The 20,160-nt window shown below is 44.8% G+C and overlaps 1 protein-coding gene across 15 annotated transcripts in view; it reads left to right on the top strand.

Annotated features, from left to right (window-relative positions):
• Positions 1–170: 170 nt before the first annotated feature.
• The window catches only part of SEC31A (SEC31 homolog A, COPII coat complex component), a 39,279-nt gene continuing 19,289 nt past the window's right edge, over positions 171–20,160 (top strand). For 6 of the 15 annotated variants that reach the window (XM_053975071.1, XM_053975069.1, XM_053975067.1 and 3 more), the window contains exons 1-16: positions 171–328; positions 865–947; positions 1,468–1,591; positions 3,733–3,931; positions 4,993–5,088; positions 6,628–6,768; positions 7,766–7,908; positions 8,860–8,959; positions 10,155–10,316; positions 10,490–10,642; positions 12,033–12,269; positions 12,866–12,940; positions 14,993–15,043; positions 15,739–15,816; positions 18,014–18,089; positions 18,702–18,880. In XM_053975071.1, the coding sequence (XP_053831046.1) occupies positions 869–947; positions 1,468–1,591; positions 3,733–3,931; positions 4,993–5,088; positions 6,628–6,768; positions 7,766–7,908; positions 8,860–8,959; positions 10,155–10,316; positions 10,490–10,642; positions 12,033–12,269; positions 12,866–12,940; positions 14,993–15,043; positions 15,739–15,816; positions 18,014–18,089; positions 18,702–18,880 (1,893 nt within the window). In that variant the 5' untranslated portion in view covers positions 171–328; positions 865–868. The remainder of the gene's footprint in view (positions 329–864; positions 948–1,467; positions 1,592–3,732; positions 3,932–4,992; positions 5,089–6,627; positions 6,769–7,765; positions 7,909–8,859; positions 8,960–10,154; positions 10,317–10,489; positions 10,643–12,032; positions 12,270–12,865; positions 12,941–14,992; positions 15,044–15,738; positions 15,817–18,013; positions 18,090–18,701; positions 18,881–20,160) is intronic. The other 9 variants (XM_053975072.1, XM_053975078.1, XM_053975075.1 and 6 more) reach the window with 6 other exon arrangements.

The raw sequence follows: 20,160 nt of genomic DNA, 5'->3' as shown, positions 1-20,160 counted from the left end.
CCCCGCGCTGCCGGCGCCGCGCCCCGCTCCCGGCGCCCCTAACCAGTCTCCCTCTTCCCCAGGGCCGACGGCTGCTCCCGCCCGAGGGACACGGAGGACACGCGCGGAAGGAGGCGGCTGCACATCCCCACACACACACATCCCACACACACACACACACACACATCCACCGGCGCTGCCCGCCGCTCGCCGTGCCGGGAAGGCGCGGCCCTGCCGCCGCCGCCCGGAAGCCGCGGGGCGCGCCCGGAAGGCGGTGGCGGCCGGGAGGCGGTGCCGGGGCTGCCACGTTGGAGCGGTCCGGGGACGGGTGAGCGCCGGCGACGCGGAGGTGAGGGCAGGGACGGCAAAACCCTCTGCTTTACTGCTGCTTCCCTCCGGTTCCCGTCGGAAACGGGGCGAAGGCGGCGGTCCCGCTGGCCGCGGGGGTGCACCGAGGCGGGGGAGCCCTGGGGGGCTGGAATAAGAGCCGCTGAGAGTGTGTTTGGCGGCACGGCCTGGGGAGGGTCTTCCCGGGGCCGGGTTTGTTTCGTGGGTTGAGGCAGAAAGCTGCTGTAGGGTGCTCGGTGCTGTGAGAAGAGGGTTTTTCACAGCTGCTGGGAGCTTTGCCCACGTTTTCCTGTGTTATGTGCGGCAGCCGTCAGTTTCCTCTACGTGTCAATGTTATTCTGCTAACGGAGAGGCGTTCCTCCCCTCCCCCCGGGTGTCCTCTGGAGAGGATGGCTTGGCTGTCTGTCTGAGGGATATCTTTAGAAGAATGGTCCCTCTGGCTGCTTCTGCCGAGTCCGAATGCGGCTCCTGAATCCGTGGCAGCGCAGTCTCACCATGCACCATTTAAGCATCACCTGTCTCGGTCTTACTTTTCAGCAAAATGAAGCTGAAGGAAGTGGACCGTACTGCCATGCAGGCATGGAGCCCTGCCCAGCAGCACCCCATTTACCTGGCCACAGGTGAGTTTTTTGGGAAGCACGTGCTAGCAGACCTGTGTGTGGTGGCTGCCAAGAAGGGGCCATTGAAAGCTGTAGGAGACACACTGTGTCCTGGGGGCTGGAGTGCGGTATATGTTGCGGGGTTTTGAGTGGAGTTCTTGCATTTTGCTGATAAAAACATGCTTTGCATTCTGCAAGTGACAGCGAGCATCCTTCTCTTTGTGCCAGGGAAAGGTCACACCAGTCCTAAGCACTAGGTCACTCGTGGCTCCTTTGTAACTTTAATTGGGTTCTGTGCATCATCAGGGAGAGGTACTTGCCCAAAGCTTTTCTTGCTCATACTCATCAAGAAGCATCCAAACAAAAAGAACCATGGGGAGGAGAGTTGTGTGGAACTGCATCTCAGTAACAAAAACAGAAACCTGAGCCTCTGAGGATCCTTTTTGAAAGGATGATGTTTTTGTTCCCCTTCTTCTGCTGCATTTGCAGTTACTGCTCTATGTATCATGGCTCTCTCACTGCCAGGCGTGCTTCCTCGCAGGTACATCAGCTCAGCAGCTGGATGCAACCTTCAGTACAAGTGCTTCTCTAGAAATATTTGAGTTGGACTTAGCAGACCCTTCACTGGATATGAAGAGCTGTGCCACATTCCCCTCCTCACACAGGTAGGCAGTGTTGTAAGAGAAAAGTACAGTGTGTGGAACTGTTACGTGTGGTATGTGTAGAAATGTCACTTCATGTGGTTTGGCTGCTCTTGTTGAGGAGAGAAGCAGAAGTTCAGCACTGAAAGATGAAGGCAAGTGTGTGCAGTTGATACCGTGGGGCAGTGATCTTGGACTCTTAAGAAAGCTTTGACATAAACAGAAAATCTTTGAATACATGTGTAGAGCCTTTATCTTAGGAAGCCTCTGGGATTCACAAGAAAACAGAAGAAAATGTGAAATTATGGTGGCAGCTTTTCATATTGCACCATCCTGTTTGTATTTAGGCATTTCAGGGGGACTCCTGTAACATAACTAACTTGGGTTAGCCAAATTCCTGGCTGTGCAGCTCCACTTAGCTGTTAGCTCCTCACCATGTGCTTATCCAGACAAATATTGTTAGCATCAAAGCATCCAGTTTCCATCTCAGCAGCACTCGTAGCAGCTCTCTGGCAGAGCTGAAACAGCCACAATCCCTTTTTAAATGCCCTGCTCTGTGAGCAGAGCTGATGTCAATACGTCCTACTGACCTGCTCAGAGCAGGAAGACAGTGTTGGCTCTTTGAGTTTCATTGTTCTACCTTGTTTTAACTGTGAATGAAATTCTTCAAGACTTGCCATTTGCATTCTGAATTTCTAGAAGCACTCCTTATAGCCAGGATGCAGTGCTCCTTGGAAAGTACCTCCCTTGACCAGCAACACAAGAATTTGACTTTGCCCCAGAAAATGCATTAAAAATGAGGTTGAGGGTTGTTTATTTGTTTGTGTCTAATTAAAGATTAGATAGCAATGTATACGTCAGGCTGTATTTTGGTTTTCAGCAAATGAAAATGTCCAGGTGGACCCACAAGAGATAAATCCTTAATTGCCCTTCAAGCAAAGTTTTGCACTGCTTTTATAGAACCATGCTTTATCTTGGAAAGAGTAAAGGGCAAAAGGAAAGTAATTGCACTGTTAATTTTTGGGTTTTGTTCCTCATTGTTTCCTGCCTTCATTTTGGGTTGTTTTAAGTCCTCTTCAGTCTTGCTGGTGATGCCTGGACAACCCTGTCAGTTACTTCATTTCTCGTAAACTTGCACAGTTAGGTGCAGAAGCATAAAAATCATACCCAGGAATGGGTCTGTCTGAATATCACAGACCAATTTCCATTTGTAGCATCATTCTTTTGTGAACCTCTTCTGTAATCTCAACACTGGGAGCCTGAACACTTGGCTGTTATGGTGTTTCTCACCCAGCATATGCTCTTTGGGTAGCTTTCTGCAGTCCCTATCTTACCACGCTAAAGTTGGTGTGATTTAAAGCAATTAATTGAAGATTGCCCAGAGGCAACAAATAGATGAGCAATATTACAGTGAATGCTAAGGTATCTCTTTGCCACCTTCCAGTCAATGTGGGTTTGCTTTCTGCTTGCATAAGAGCTGATAAGTGGTTGTGTCATTTTATGCAGAACATGCTCATTCTTTGCAGGGCTAAGTGCACAGGAATGCTGATTTGCTTATGCAGGAAGTCAATTGAGTTGAAGGGAATTTGGGTATTTACAGATGGACACAATAGTGTTCTTAATTTCTGGAAGTATGTTTGATTCCTCTTGGGTTAGCCTGAAAATAGGCCATGGTCCAAGAGATGTGTCTGTGATGTTGATTGAACTTGCCGAGTCCCTGGTATGGCAGACAAAACAATGAGACAAAACTTGCACATCCAAAAGCACAGATATGAAAAAGCATATGGAGTTTTTCTACTTTCACCTGTTTCTTCTCCTGTATGAAGCTGCTTGCAGATAGCAGAGATGTTTCTCAGGCTGTGGCTAGTTGGGCTTACAGCCCTTACTTTGACTGCCTTTGTTGTTGGGAGCACTTACCTGATTTTGAAGCCACGAGACTGGAGATATTACCAGTTTGTGGGTTATTGGTTGTGCATGTTGTTAAGGAGCAGAATTGGGACATGCCTTCCTGATGGAAAGGGTTGTGCTGAGACTTGTCCTTAGGGAGAAATGCAGGCAGTGCTTTTCTCTCACTGTAGCTGGGGTGAGCAAAAATGGGATGTATCAACCTACAGGGAGCTGGTGGTGGTTGGCTCTAAGACTGTGGGGCCCTCTGTGTCTTACAGGTACCACAAGCTGATCTGGGGCCCTCACAGCATGACCTCAGGGGACAGAGTGTCTGGAGTCCTGATTGCTGGGGGTGAAAATGGAAATGTCATCTTGTATGACTCAGCCAAAATCATAGATGGGGAGGCTGAGGTAATAATAGCCCAGAAAGACAAGCACACGGGACCAGTGAGAGCGCTCGATGTCAACATGTTCCAGGTTGGTTTTTCTGCTGTTTCTCTTAACATACCATTAATAGAGGAGTGGCCTGTCTTAACTTGTAACCTGAGATGTTTCTGCTGCTTCCCCTCCCCTGGAAAGCATGAACTACAGTTGGTGTTTGAGTGTCTGTTTGTATTTAGTAGGAAACACCTGTCCCATTACTGGCATTTCAGGATGGGGAATGAAAGTGCCTGAGGTATTTGCTTCATTCTTTCCCCTCATCAGTTTACCTTGTCAGTTTCGCTGATCTTTTTAGCTCTGCTTATGTGTCGAGGTGCTCTTCAGGGTGTTTTCAGTCAGTTTCTTCTCTTAGCTTCTGTGCACTGTGCCAGTCACACAGGAAGGAATGATGTGCTCTCATTCATGTTTCTGGTGAGATCAGTTTTCAGGTCTCTCCTTTGGTGATTGGGTAGGATCCACCTTCAAGGCCTCCTTCCTAAGAGGAGACAGCAAGGGGACACAGCCATGTGGCCTCTTGAGCAGAAGAGCTCTCAAAACCAACAGATCTTCCCACATCACCAATGAACATTTACTTCCTTCTAGATACAGTGTGTTGATTTTTCCTTGTTGCCACCAGCTGTGTGAGAATTCAGTTGGATTTGTTTCCTAAATAACACTTCTGTCCCTGCACGCTTGCCTCCAGCAAGGCTGTACTGTGTTCATTGTGTCCTCTCTGAATCGCTTCCTGTCCCTCTCTGCCTGTTGTGAACTCAGGACTTGCCTGTCATCAGCCACAAAATGTGACCAAAGGGCACTTGGTGACCTTGGCTCATGTTGCCCTGCCTGGACTTTTTCATCCCAGGTGCAGGAGTGCTTTGGATGGCTGCACTCACTGTGGGCAGGGCAGGAATGCCACACTGTCCAGAGCAAAGCTCTGTGGTGGCCATAACTGCAGCACTGCTTCCTCCTCTGCCGTGTCACTATTCCCCCTATGTTTTTTCCTATATCCTAAGCTGACGGGAAATTTGCCAAGTCCTGCAGATCTGATGCCTCCCAGCAGCTAAGACTGGGAGAGCTGATGCTGAAATACTCTTAATGCCTATTAATATTTCTTACAGACTAATCTGGTGGCCTCTGGTGCTAATGAGTCTGAAATCTATATCTGGGACTTGAACAACTTTGCTACACCAATGACACCAGGAGTGAAGACACAGGTACCAGATTTGTGTTTATTAAATTCTCCAGAGCAGACTCATGAAAAAGATGCGTGGAAGTTAAGTGACAGCTGGTTGAAATTTGCAGTTTTAAAGCAGTCTCAAGAGCATGGAGGAGGGGAAGCCTCTTGAAGTCAAACTTGGGTAGTAGCTGCATACAAGGGTGACTGGATGCTGCTGCTTTTGTAGCCCCTGGAGAGCAGTGTCCTGGCTGTTCCTGTAAGTGCAAGTGTGCACGGGTCCAGGCAATGAGTGGTGGGCTCAGCTTCCCCTGCAGCAGCCCTGGATGTGCTGTCTTCTTTATCCAGGACAGACCTACAGTTTTGGCTTGCTGCACAAGCCAGCCATGTCTTCATGTGGCAGTTTCTTGTTAAGAAATTGTATTTGGCCAGGGAAAGCTGTAGTGTCCCCTTAATATTTGAGAAATGTTCCATTTTATCAAGCAACAAGCAGAGTATCTCAGGTTACACTTCTTTTCAAATACCATAACCATTACTTGTCTTTTAGTTTTCCCCTGCGTGTTTCAGTGCATGCACAAATCTGAAGATGATGAAGGTACACAGAGAAAAAATAGGAGAAAGATAAAAAGCAGCTACTGAGAAGTCAGATGATAAGGCAGTAGGTTTTGCAGTTACCTTGGTGGGTTTCAGGGAGTGGTTTAATTGCTATACTCAAGGTCCAGTGTTTAGCCTGTGTCTCTTAAAGATGATCTATGGGGAAAAACAATAGTCTTTTGTGCTTTTTGCCTTGTGAAGGAAATGGAAGAATGGGAGGAAGTTGTTTCAATGCAAGCACACTTCTGTTGCTGTTACAAAATTACACAGAAGTTCATGGTTACTGAAAAATGGGTTTATTACTGCATGATAATTTGGAGACAAAAAAGTGTGCAAGTGGGATGAGACGTAATCTTCAATTTAAAGATTTTTAATTTAAATTTTGTGGGGTTTGGTTACTTTGTTTAGTTCAAGTAATTCATTGACATGTAGGCATTTGAGAGGATATTCACCTTAGCGATCCCTGTAAAAGACTTTTTATGTCTAATAATGATGTTTTAGGCTGGGATATCTTTTAGTCCGTATTTATAATGACAACTAGAAATAATGGGGCAACAGGAGCTGGGTTAATAATGCTTTAAATTTTTGGTCTAAAAATAAGAATAGGAGGGGAATGAAAAAAAACATGGAATTTCTTCAAGCAAACCTTTTTTTTTGTTTGCTAAATAAATACCTAATAGTCCAAGACAAAAGAGCAATTCATATGTCTGGATACACTTCCATGGACTAAGTTTCTGTTCTTGAAGACAGTTTTGCCTATTTTGTTTTAATAACTAATGTGTAGTACTATAAAGCAGAAAATAACTTCACAGAGAAATTCTAGCAGCTTATAAATCAGTGTTTTCAGGCGTTGTACACTACAGCACGTGTAGAAAGGAAGCCAGAGCACACCCCAGTACACGGGGCACTTGCCTTGCAGATGTGTCACTTGTAGCAAGTGCTGAAAACAGCAGGGTTGTGACAGGCTGTTGTGTGTGTGCGGCAGCCTCTGGAGGACATCAGCTGCATTGCATGGAACAGGCAAGTGCAGCACATCCTGGCGTCCGCCAGCCCCAGCGGCCGAGCCACCGTGTGGGATCTCAGGAAGAACGAGCCCATCATCAAAGTCAGTGACCACAACAACAGGGTGAGTTCTCTCCTGCAGCTGCTGGGGTGCTTGCACAGAGGTGTAGGGGTGGCTCGTGGCACCCCTTCTTATGTGACAGAGATGCTGGTGCCTGGCCCAGTTTGCTCTTGGGAGTATATTTATGCAAGAGGGGTTGTCAGCATTATAAATTAAAATAGCCAGCTACAGGCTGAAGCAAGGCAAGGCACTCAGGTGTCCTATCAGAGTGATGACTGAATTTTAAGAAAGATCTGTTTGGGGCTACCACAGAAAGATTTTATTGATTTTGCCACGGAGAAGTGTGGCATTCATCAAGTTACAGGGGTGCTGCCTCCTATAGTTACAACCACCATGCCACCCCTTTAGGCAGTATAAGTCCAAAAAAAGAGCCTGTTCAACTCGTGGAGAGTGACATATTTGTATAATTTGATATTGTTTGAAATACAATATTGCTATAACAAACTCCAAAGATACGGCAAGAGTTAAAACTGAAATTTAGAAGTGGGTGGTTGGGAAGTAGCTTTATCCTCACTGTATTATTATTTTGATTAAACTGTGTAACTTTCAGTGTTTTCTGTTTGTTGCCTGACATAACAGCAGCACAGTAGGCTGTCTTCATCATGTGATGGTAGTCCTGTGATGCAATGTTCTCCTGACAATAATGAGGCATTCTCTGCCTCATGTTGGCTTTTATTAAATTAGCAATAAAAATACTAGAGGAAAAGGTTTATATGGTGAGCTTTAGTGTTTTCTCACATTAAAACCTAGGACTGTGAAAAAGTCAGCACAGTGTAATCTCTCTGAGAGGACCTTGGGAAACTTAAGTGCAAGTCTCCTCATCCACAGGAATAAGGAGAATTTCCCAGTCTGAACGCAGTCAGAAATAATTCCTGGAAACACAGCTGCAAATTCCCTTGCAGTGATGTTTTACCACGCACACAGACATATTTGGGCTAGTTTTCTTTTTCCTTTAGTGCTGCTCAGTTAGGTGATGCTTTGGCCTGATGTCTCCCCTCAGATGCACTGCTCAGGCTTGGCGTGGCACCCTGAAGTTGCCACCCAGATGGTTTTGGCCTCGGAGGATGACAGGCTGCCTGTTATTCAGATGTGGGACCTAAGATTTGCCTCCTCACCACTTCGTGTTCTAGAAAGTCACACAAGGTATGAGTCTTGTATAGCATGGTGTGCTCCACGGTATTTGCACTGTTGGTGACTGTCCCAGTTTGTGCACCTCACTTCTGCTGTTCCCTGGGGAGGAAGGCTCCCTTGGTGCTGGCAATTTCAGCAGCAGCCAGTGCTGTATTCTGGCTTGCTGACCTGTGGCAGCCCTGTGCCATGAAAGACTTGTGTTTTTGGAGCTTGGTACTCTGAAGGAAAGAGGCCCCAAAAGTAAATAAACAAACAAACCCACCAGGCTGCTGAAACAGTGAAGCTGCTAGTTTGTTTCTAAGTTTTTTAAGAAGAGGAAGCTAAGGAAAAAAGAATTAGTAGTAGTTGATTTTGGCTGAATAATGTACTAAAGGTGCACCCAGGCACATCCTCGTGTAGGTCTGCACAGTTTCTGTGCCCCTCAGTCTCCTAAATGCCTTCATTTTTGGTATAGTGGATGATTTTGTTAAATTCTTGTCCCTCCTCCATTGTTGGTGAAACTTTCCTTATTGATTAAATCCAATGATTGATTTAAGAAGGGAGAACAGTGTTGTGGCTTCCACCAAAACTGCTGCCAGTGGGTTCTGCTGACTTGAATGTCTTGCTAATAAAAAGCTGAAAAACTTCCTAGTCACTGGCCTTACCTATGGGTTTGCACACTGGATATCAGTGGCACTGCAGGCAAACAAACCATATGGTTACTAATGCCCAGGTTCTCCCATATGACTGTTGCATTTAATGTTCAGATACAATGGCTGCATCTTTATACCTTTCATGCAGAAAATAATATCTATTTCAACAAAAATAAGGGCTGATAACATTGAAAAATTCCTCCTTCTGTAAGAGGAAGGAGTGGAGAGAGAATTTTGATGTGGGATGCTGAACTTATAAATATGCATTGTTTATCACAATTTTGCATTTACCTTAAGCTTTTTTTTTTTTTTGTTGTGGCTTTTCATGCAGGGGTATATTGGCCATTGCTTGGAGTATGGCAGATCCAGAGCTGCTACTTAGCTGTGGGAAGGATGCTAAAATTCTCTGCTCCAACCCTAACACAGGCGAGGTATTGTATGCATACCACTTCTAAAAACCCAGAAATGTCTGCTCAGAGGTGGCAGATGCAAAGCACATGTTCCTGTGCTTGCATTCCTAGGAATGATGCTTCTGTGGGATGTTGCCCCCTATCCTGTTTGCTATATGTGTCTTCTGAGCTTGTATTGTCAATATTACAGATTTGTCCTTGCAGCTTCTCTCTGACTGAGTAGTGATGCTCCTGTTCATTATAAGAGATGGAAATGGCTGAACTTAAACTAAGTGTATGCTTCCTATTTTGTTTTGGGTCCAGTGTGGCTGGATCATTGTTACAATAGCCTTTTTCCTTCTATAAGAACTTCATCCAGTCAGGAGGGTTTTTGCAGGTTGCCATAGTTGTGGCAGATCACTGAGAGCCACTCAGATGTGTTCCCACCCTGCCCTTTTGGGCCTGGGAATACCTTTCAAAGAGAATGCAGATCTGTTTTTCAGACAGTGTTTGTCCCTAGACCAGGAGAAAGGCTTCAGACATGCTGGAGGGCTCCTTGCCTCCAGTGGGCAATAATTGTGGAGTGGGAAGTGTTTCTAAAATTCAGACATTGGCCCAAAAGTGCAAAAGCTGAACAGTGTTAGATGATTTATCTGAGCTGGTTCCTGTGCTCTTATGAAGTTTTTACATGTGGTTGAATCATGCTGCATGTTTTTATTAAAAATAAAAATTAGTTCCATGGGAGACAGCATTTTGCTGACAGCTAGCACTTTGTTCTTTGAGTTTCTCCTGGTTTATGGTTAAATATTTGCTGTAAGGGGAGTTTGTCTGTTCCAGGGCACAAAAGGCTGGCTGCCCATGGTGCAGGTTTTACCCTTTTCAGTTTTCCTGTGAAAACAGACTTCCTCCACATAGCATGTGAGGATACCTAAATCAGCTCTGAATAAGCTAGCATGAATGTCAGTGGGACAGCACAGACATACCCCACCTGCATCATTTGTCCTGGGAGGATTAAAGAGAAGATTTAATGAGAGAAGAAAGAGATGAAGCAGTGGTGTGTGATGTCCTGCTGTTTGGAGATCATAAGGGTTTGCCTGCTGTCAATGTGTACGGTGATGTGGAAGCTGCCGGGGAGCAGGGAGAGCAGACCGGCCTCGGGGCACACGGGAAGATTGTTGCTATGGGGCAGGGTGCTCCATGACAGCTCTGATTTGTTGGGCTTGGTTTTGCTCTCCAGGTGCTGTACGAGCTGCCCACGAACACCCAGTGGTGCTTTGATATCCAGTGGTGCCCGAGGAACCCTGCTGTGCTGTCTGCAGCCTCCTTTGATGGGCGCATCAGTGTCTACTCCATCATGGGCGGCAGCGCCGATGGCCTGAGGCAGAAGCAAGTTGACCAGGTGTTGAAAATTGTTGAGAATAGGGACAGAAAAGGGGGGTGGGGAACAAAATATGGGAAGTCTTCAGTGGCTGCCTGCAGCCCTGCTTGCAGGGGTACCGCTTCAGCACAAATATACGTTCAGTTTACTAGAGTAATGTCGCTTCTGGTTTTTCCCCCCTTGTGTTATCAAAGCTCTCCTCGTCTTTTGGGAACCTCGATCCGTTTGGCACGGGCCAGCCCCTGCCTCCCCTGCAGCTTCCCCAGCAGACTGCCCCACAGAGTGTGGTGATGCCTCTGAAGAAACCACCCAAGTGGATCCGGCGACCCATGGGAGCATCCTTCTCGGTAAGGAGGAGACAGGGATGGGCAGGGCTGGCCTGGCAGGTAGGGAGATAGTGCTTTGGCACCTGCTAAACCCCTTAGGAAGGGGGGAGTTCAGTGTGGGGCTCCACCTTGGGAGATCTTCCTCTTTGCTATCATAACGGGAGATGCTCAGGGCAGTTTCCAGACAGGGCACAGGTCAGCAAAAGCCTGACCAAAATGCTTGGGACAAGAAACGTTGCTGAGAGACATTTGTTTATGCCTTGGCATTAGGGCTTCACTTTTGTTTCTGTGCAGTGCTTGCTTTAGAATAAATAAATATACACCGTGGGGAATGAGACCAAACTGGGCAAGTATCTGAGACTTCATAGCTTCAAACTGCACTCATGTGAACCAATATGGTGGAGAACACTCAGGTTAGCTTTGATCAAGGTAACAGGAGTTGCTGTACCAGCACAAGGGTGGGTTCCTCCATGGCTGGTTGATTTGCAGAGGAGCCAGCTGAGGGGATGGCAAGCTCAGCTTTTTTGCGCCTTGGCTCCACTTTTGGCTTGTTTTCTAAACCCACAGGCCATTTATTTGGGAACTTCTGGAGATTTTAGCCTGTCCATTTGAATTTGATTTCTCTGCTGCAATACTACTCAATTTTCAGCATCATATGTCTGTTTATTCATCATCTGATGCGCAAATTAAATGCAATTTTCTCCTGTCAAAGAGAAGTGATGTTGCCTAGCCACTGACTGATGTGTTATTTTATGATGTTGTTTATTCCCTTATTTGTCCTGGTTTCCTAGGAGCCAGGTGTCAGTCTGTTCCCTGGCTGGGCTTTTGCTTTTTTCTAATGTAGGTTTTATTGGACTTGCCTGTGTAAATTAACTTTGAGCTATAGAATGAAATAATATCATAAGCCTCTCCTAATTATTTTCTTGTGTTGATTTTACCTCTTCAAATGTTGTCACAACTTTGACTGCCTATCTCTCAGCAGAGATTCAACTGCTAAACAGCCTGGCAAGAGCAGGGCAGACATCATGCTTGAGCATTTACTTAATGATGTCAAGTAAAGGTTTCTTTGGCAACTGCATTGCAATATCATTAAATACTCCACTGTTGCTGGGTACTCCATAGACCCACAGCTCTAGCTCTCAGTTTCTGGTCTGTCTTTTGTCTGAGAGAAAAAAACAGGCACAGGAGTGGCTCTGCTTACAAATCTTATTAAATGTGAACCTACTTATCCAACAAGCTCCTTACATGCATAGAAGTATGGGATGGAGGGGAAACAACTGAATGAGCAGATGTCATGAGTGTTCAATTATTGGACAATAATCATATATATGTTATGAAAAATTCATTTTCATTCATGCTCCCCTGCTGTATACTTGGATTTTCACATACTGTATGTGTGCTTCAATTCCAGTTTGGAGGCAAGCTGGTGACGTTTGAGAATACCAAGCCTCCGCAGCAGCCGGGCATGGAGCAGCAGCAGCAGCATCCCCACGTCTACGTGAGCCAGGTTGTCACAGAGAAGGAGTTCCTGGCCCGCTCAAACCAGCTGCAGGAGGCTGTGCAGTCTGAGGGCTTTGTCAGCTACTGCCAGAAGAAAATAGACATGGCCCTGGCTGACTTTGAGAGGAACGTGTGGGCCTTCTTAAAGGTAACGGGGTGACAGCCCTTCAGGAGCTCCCCAGGGACTGGGAGAGCCAGGAGGTGGTTCCCTCTGCACATTTAGCTGAAGAGGTGCTGGGAACTAAAAGCTGCAGGCTGTGGGAATAGTGCCCATAAGCCATGGCCCTGCAGGAGGCCCACCAGAAGAGGGAGGATCCTCAGGAGCGGGGGTGTTTGTGGGGTTTGCGAGGAGTCACGGCAAAGTAAAGGTGGGGTGAGGGTATCCCACGGTTTTTGATATTCCCCATCAGCACATATTTGTACAGGGAGCTGGTGAGAAGGATTAAACCTTTGGGATAGCTTTAGAAGGGCTTTCACTGCTCACTCCAAGCATTTGGAGGTTTCTAAGTGAAGGAGATAAACAGATTGTTCACCTACAATAACCAGATGGAAGCCTTGCCCACCTGCTCAGCTGACCAAACCACTGAAGATTTTTGCATTTCTCATTGTTACCTTCAGTCTACTCAGAGTAAACTGACTGGGTAAAGTCAGTTTACTGCTGAGTAACTCTCACTGGGTCATTTTTGCCAGTGAGGGAGAAAATGAAAAATTGTGAATTGCAATATAGTCTTTAACTTTTTAAAGGTGAACTTCGAAGAAGATTCACGTGTTAGATACCTCGAGCTCTTAGGATACAGGAAGGATGATCTGAGGAAGAAGGTAAATGTGCAATATGTGAGATAAGTAACTTTTGAATTTCAGAATTTAATTTCAGATTTCTTACAGAAAACAGTTTGTTCTGTTGGGTTTTCTCATTAGTTGTGTCTTCTTGCAATGTGGATGTTCAGTGGAAATGCCAGAGCAGGCAGCAGACGTCAGAAGTGTGTCTGCATCTGGCTGTCCATTGTTGATAAGAAATTCTCACTCATCAAGAAGCTTTGATATTTATCAAAGGTTCAGGTTATTCATGTAACTTTGCTATGTGACATCCTTCTACTCGAGCGTCATGGAATGGGATCTGCTTTTAGGCTTTCTGGTAGAAGAACATGTAAGCAGTTTTCATTAACTAGACATGGACAGTCTTTTTTGTTTGTGGGAGACATCATTCATTTTTGAAAGGAAAAGGAAAAAAAAAAACAAGCCCAAAGGTCAACCGTGGTTACATTTGGAAAAGCAAAATTTGGATTATCAGGAAGCAATTTGCACATCATTATAGACCTTTCTTCCCAGCTGGAAGATTTTTACTCAGTGTTACAGGGAGTTACCTGCTGTGCCTTTTGGCTCCATTGTTTCCAGTTGTCTACCCAGGAATTATCTAGTATTTCTTCAGTTCTGTTTCAGCGGATTTTAACATTTGACTCGTTTTCATTATATCAAACTAATGTTTTATTTTCAAAGATTGGCTCTATTAAAGTGTATTGTGCTCACAAATTAAATGCCCTTCAGGGCAAAATTAATATGATTATGGAAGAAAAATCATGGTTTTGATAACAGTTTGTCCTCAGCTTTTAAATACTTGTGCAGAGGCAAGCACAGTAAGGGTAATCCTGCTTTTGAAAAGCAGCTCTCAATCAGAAAATCCAGTTGAAATTTAGTAGTGATTCTGCAGAGTGGCCTCATGAGATTAAAGCCCACTGCTTGCTTTTGCTCTGGTTTTATATGCCCTGTGCATGGGGAGAAGCTGGGAAACCAGGCACAGCTGAACTGGGTGGCCTGGAATGCTGGGCCTATCCCATTATTTCAATATTTAGGAAACAGATGGGAGGAGCTGCAAGATCCTGGTTTTATGTAGCTTTTTTGTCAAAACATTCCACAAAGAAGTTGACTCCATGTGTGTTTCAGTGTCAATAAGCAGCACAATACAGCTCATCTGAAAGTCTGTGATGCCCAGATGAAAAGCTCACTAAATCACAACTTGGTTTTCCTATTATTGGTAGCATTAGGAAAGTAAAAACAGGGATCACAGATTTCAGCTTCTTGTAATAAGCTGTTAAGAATGTGGGAAGGGTGGGTTATATTCTTAAAACCTGTGATTCTCATGCAAGCCAAGTCCTGGATTTCTCATTTTTATTGTAAACCAGTGGTTAAAAAAGAAAGAGAAAACTGTCTCCAGCAATTTGAGCTCAGCTCTTTACACAAACCAGTCTACAAGGGTAAAATAAAGCCTACAATATAAAAAGCAGTAGGTAATTTTAGGAGCAATATGAAACCCAGGCTCCCTGATGCTGAAATAATATAGAAACTCTGTACAAAAATTGCTGGTTTTGAGACCCCTAATTGACTCTGGAGTAATGATTTGCTTTGCAAAGCAGTAGAAGCTGGGCATTTAAACTTTTTTTTTTACCTTGGAAAATCCTAGCCCACAGCCAAGTGCCTGATGTCAGGAACCCACAGCTTCCTGACAGGCTCTCTGTTCCACAAGGATTGTCACTGCTTTATTTTCCCTGACCAGAGCAGACAGAGGATTTTGTCCTTCATGTTCTGATACTGCTTTTATTCCTGTGGTTTCCAGCACCTCTAGTGAAGTTTGAAGCCCTTGAGTTGACAATTAAAGGTGTTAGGCAGCTGTTGTTTCCATCAGAGCTTGGGGTGCAGGTATCTTAGCAGTAAATCCAGGCTGGAAAAGGAAATGGCTTTAGTTTTATGTTAAAATGTTTAATTTCATGTGAACTGTTGTGCAAGCAACATAGTGGCTACATCTGCCAGTTTTGCAATCTGAGAATTTGGTGCCTCTTTAAAAGGTTACTTACTTAAATCTTTGTTGTTTTCTAGATCACATCTGCTCTGAATAAAGAAGGTCTTGCAGATGGTGTCTTGGGAGAGGTAAGCAAACACATGTATGTAACTCTGTGGTTAGTTTCATAATGCCATGGTAATTTTTAAAGCAAGAATCACTTTTCTTTCCACTTGGTAGTTGTTCCAAAGTAAGTCACAAATAATCCAGCATGTGGCAAGTTACTACATTCAGTAGGATGAAGGTGTTATGTAAAAAAAACAACCACTTCTTGTCCACTCAGATGTTCTCCTCCTTTTCCAGTGAAGGGCTCTCAGTCACAGATTTTAATATGGGGTCTCATTGGCACCTGATTTCAAGAACAGCACCTTCATCAGGCTTTAAAGAAAGCAGGACTGAGAGTGTGGTCCTATAACTTTTCCTACAAGACTGGTAACTACAGTTACTGCCCACACTGTAATTGCAGTGGCCTGCAGCAGGACTGCAGTGCTTTTGTGCCACAGACAGTTCAGAGTCATCTGTAGCTGCCTCGTGGGGAAGAAAGCTGTTGTTGCATGTTTTGAGGCAGCTAAGATGAAAACAGCACAAGATACTGCACAAGAGAGCAAGGAAACAGGGCCTCTGCCCCCTTTGTGAGGCTCAAGCATATATTGCCAATGCATTTTCTGTGATTTTCAGTCTGATTCTAACTGTTGGTTGGTGGAAAGGTGACTGTACTCTGCAATGCAAAGTATTTCTGCCTCTCTTGCTGGTGGGTTTTTATGGCATCTTCTCTCTGCTGAAGGCTTCTACAGAATCTGATGGATCTGTGCCAAATGAGGGGGATGAAGGCCAGACTACAGAGGAACAGCTCTTGGGAGAGGTATCTGTTGCCCTCTAGACTAACCCTGCTGACCTCCCCTGTATTTACTTTGTTCCTTTTAACAGCATTTCATTTTCTTGGCTTTTCCTGCTGCTGAGGATATACAGAAATTCAAAAAATTATTTATAATGGTGAAACTGGACTCTTGCTGAGATTTTTTTTCATCTTCCTCAGGCAGTATGCAGCCAGGTTTATTGCAGGCAGTTTGTGCTCAACCACGCCAGCATTTGGGATGCTACACTCCATTTGAACAGCATTGTTTTCAACCCTGTGTTTTACATATGAGGACAGGTCTTTAATTAGCACTAAGGACCCAGCCTCTGCCTTGTGAGGTGTCACTAGCACTGAAAATAGTGTATTGCTGTGTGAACAGCCCAACTTCATTCTTCCCCATTCCCTCAGTCTCCGTTTTGGATTAGAATTTGGGCTGGTAGCCTCCTGTGCTTGGTGCCTGTCTACAGCTGGCTGTGGAGATGAGGACAGTGGTTTAGGGCTCGTGCATGTTGGGGTGGTGCATTTGACTCCACATAACAAACAGCCTGTTAAAGACACTGAAATCAGGATGCTCTCCTTGGGTTAGGTGCTTGATTGCTTGTTAGTTCTTCAGGCTCTATAGTGGCAGACACGTGTGTGTCTGACAGTGTAAGGGTTTTGCTGTATGCAGTCATGAAGATATTGGATATCTCATTACAAATGTCTCTTCTAGGAGAGAATTCACAGCCTAACATGACCTTAGCCTACCTAAATATTTGTGAGCCTGGCCTGAGGCCGCTGGTGATGCATTAGGGCATGCTGTCTCATGCATAAAGTAACTGGACAGGCACATTATTCCTCTGGTAGTCACAACATGCTCTCAACTGATATCAAACACACATCCAGTGTTATCTGACAACAAAACCATTTTCCAGATGCTGTGTCCTTTTCTCAAATCAAACATAAAGCTTGTTTCAGACTTGCTTCCCCTTCCAAATGAATGTCTTTGGTCTGCTGTGTCCTTCAGTTTAGCTGAACAAGCAGGGTGTTCCTGAACTCCCTTCATGTACTGGAGCAATGGCTTGTGACAGAGGAGATGGTTTGTGGGTCAGGTTCTGCACTCTGCTTAGCCTGTGCTGTGAAAATGGATGGTGAAGAGAGACTTCTCTTTTGATGCTATTTTTTATTATTGAAAAGTTTTGTTTGAAATCCCGAAATCCAGGTACTCACACAAAGTGGTCTCTGTCTTAATATTTTGGGAAAGTTTTGTAGAAAAAGAAGCCTCTTGTCTACTGAACATTCCTGTCCTGAGTGCTACATTGGATTTCTGTGTTGAAAATTAAGCTTGTGTTCATGTGTAATTTGCTTAATTAAACTGGGGTGTATGTCTAGGGCAGAGGGTTTCAAGGATGAGCTGAAATTCAAAGTGGAGCAGAGTGGAACCTAGGTAGCATTAATGGTAGACTGCTCTTGGTAGGGGATAAGGCTGAAAGAGAAGGAAAGAAAAGGATTCTGATTTTCTCATTGTAGCTGTAGCTTTACTCGGAGGGGGTTGTGTGTATATGGCTACAGATGTAAGTTGGTACCCAGGATCCAGGTGTCTGGCTGCTGGTACTTGTGAGATAAAGAAACTTTAATTGGTAAAGCAAAACAAAACCAAGGAATTAATTCACTGTTTCCCATGAGCAGGCAGATTTGCCATCCCTAAGAAAGCTGAGCTCCATCACATATAACAGTGACTTGAGAAGAAAAACGCCATCACTGCAAACATCCCCCTCTTTCTTCTTCCTCCAGTTTTATATTATGCTAAGCATGATGTTCTGTGGCCTGGAATATCAGTTTGGGGTCAGCTGTCCTGGTTGTGTCTCATCCCAACTTCCCATGCAGTCCCCACCTTCTCACTGGAGGTGTAGTAGGAGAAGCAGAAAAGGCCTTGGTGCTGTGCAAGTGCTGCTCAGCAAAAGCAGCAACATCTCTATTATCAACACTGTTTCCAGGACAAATCACACAGCCCCATACTGGCTATTGTGAAGAAAAGTAACTTTACCTCTGCCCAAACTGGCACACAGGGATAACCTTCCCTTCTAAATTAGTGGTCTCTGAGTTGACTGGCAGTCTGAAGTTCTAAATTTAACTTGCAGTGCAAGAACCATATGGTTTTAAAATGTGTGTATTTTCTAAGTGTTTGCATAGTCTCAGAAATTATGCTTTTCCTTTCTCCTAGACACTGAAGGACCATAAAAAAGAAACTGAAGATTTGGGACCTGCAAAGACAACATTTAACATTTCTGTTAGTGGAGGTACAAAAAAACCTTGATATTGATTTTACTGTATGTACTGTTATTTGTAAGTACTGCTGTTGATAGTGGTGTTCCAGTGAGAAGGCAAATTCTGCACAGATTTTGAAGGGTTGTAATTACTTGCCTCTCACTGCATTCTCACGCAGTCTCAAGGCACTTGAAAATACAACTTTTTGAAGGAAGGAAGGAAGTTATACAGCACTTGTGTACCCCATTGCTGACATGCAGCTGCTCTGAGTGATAAAAGAGGTTATGCTTGGTCAGGCATGAAGTGCTGTTTCTACAGAAACTCCCAGGGGATCTTGAGTAACAGAGAAGCCACTGACCCTGTCGAGGTTTGACTTTTTATGGCACTACTCAGGTAGTTGTTTTAGGGGCCATTTAGACCTCTAGGAACTTGCTCTGTCACAAGGTAAGTAATGCTTGACAGTGCCCCTGTGTGTTTGAGGCTGGAGGTGAAGGTGAGCACCCCTGTAAGTACCTGGCCAGGAGCAGGCTGGTTTGTAGAGAACTGTGCCAGTGTCGTACAGTCAGACAGTGTCACCTGCTGCTGCTGCATCTCTCAGTGGCTTTTGTGGCAGCATTTGGAAGTGCACCCCTGTGTCGTTGCAGATGTGGATGGGCTGATCACACAGGCTCTGCTGACAGGGAACTTTGAAAGTGCAGTGGATCTGTGTCTGCACGACAACCGCATGGCCGACGCCATCATCCTGGCCATCGCCGGCGGGCAGGAGCTGCTCTCCCGGACGCAGGAGAAGTACTTCGCCAAGATGCGGAGCAAAATCACCAGGGTATGTGCTTTCAGGTCAGAAGTAACATGCTCATATCCCTTTTTCACCTTAAAAAGTTTTCTTGCCATTTTATACGTGTATTTCTGGCAGATGGTAGTAAGGGTTGAAGTCGGTAAGATCTCGGAGCAGAAGGCTTTTTGTTACTCTTTTTTAATGCATTGATAAGGGGAGAAGAGGCACACCACCTGAATATCAGAACACAAGAGTATTCTTTATCCCATCTCCAGTGTCTTTGAGTTGCATACACACTAATAGATTGTCAACAATAAAGACAAGTGCCTTAAGGCACATTTCAGTCTGCTGTTCTGTCACTTTTTTCACACGTCACCCATGCTCAGGGCCAGCAGCATTACATTGATTTCTGCCTGTGATCAGTCTTCACAGATTTTGTTGACGCTTTGTTTTACTGCATGCACAGAAGAGAGAGCAAAGTATGCCCAGGGTAGATTAATCACCCTTTGTCTAGGAGACAGTGTGTTATGGCCAGCTGGTTATTGTTATTTTCAGCTTTTTGCAGTGCTAGGGGTTGCAGATGCTGCTTGTGCATATCTTTCTTTTTTACTACCAATATGAGAAAGTAGTGACAGGAGGTTGAAACAGAAGAAGTGGCTTTAAAAGAACAGTTGGTTTAGCAAGGGTGGCAGCTTTTACAGGAATTTCTTCACTGTAGTTCATCCTTTGGGAAAAGGTGTTTTTATGAAGAGCTGACCAGTTATCTCTGCCTATGCTGACAAGCAAACATTGACCTTGTAGTTAGGATGTTGCATTTGTTGTTCAGGTGTGTTTTTTCTCTTCTGGTCCCAAACTGCACACATACTGCTTGTTCAGCTGTTTCTGAGCTTGAAGTCTTGGCATGAGAAGGGCTTTGTTCACTCTAGAGCAGCACAGCTGCCAAGTCTGTCTTTTGTCCAAAGCAAAATAACTGGAGGCAGAGTTTTAGAAGGAAGAAACTGTAATTTCATTCTGAGGGCTCTGCAGAGGCAGCCAGTGTAGGGTTACTACAGCCAGCTCAGGTTTATATTGCTGCCAACTTGCTGCTTTCTTTATGCAGCCTTTTCAACTGCCTCTTGCTGGTCAGCTTGAGACCAAGAGCTTAAAGCCGAATGAAAAAGTTTAACAAACAAAATTCATACATCTCCCTGGGCATTGTGTAGAAGACTTTATAGCTAAATAGATGGTAGGTTATCTTAGTCTGCAAAAATAGCGCTGAAAACCATTTGCAACAGCTTGTGGAGATTTGTGTATTCTTTTCTTGTTCATTTTGTAGCAAGAATAATTGG

The sequence above is a fragment of the Vidua macroura genome, chromosome 4, assembly GCF_024509145.1.
Source record: "Vidua macroura isolate BioBank_ID:100142 chromosome 4, ASM2450914v1, whole genome shotgun sequence".
NCBI lineage: Eukaryota > Metazoa > Chordata > Aves > Passeriformes > Viduidae > Vidua > Vidua macroura.
The sequence above is the reverse complement of the archived record's forward strand: the minus strand, read 5'-3'. Positions and strand labels throughout refer to the sequence as shown.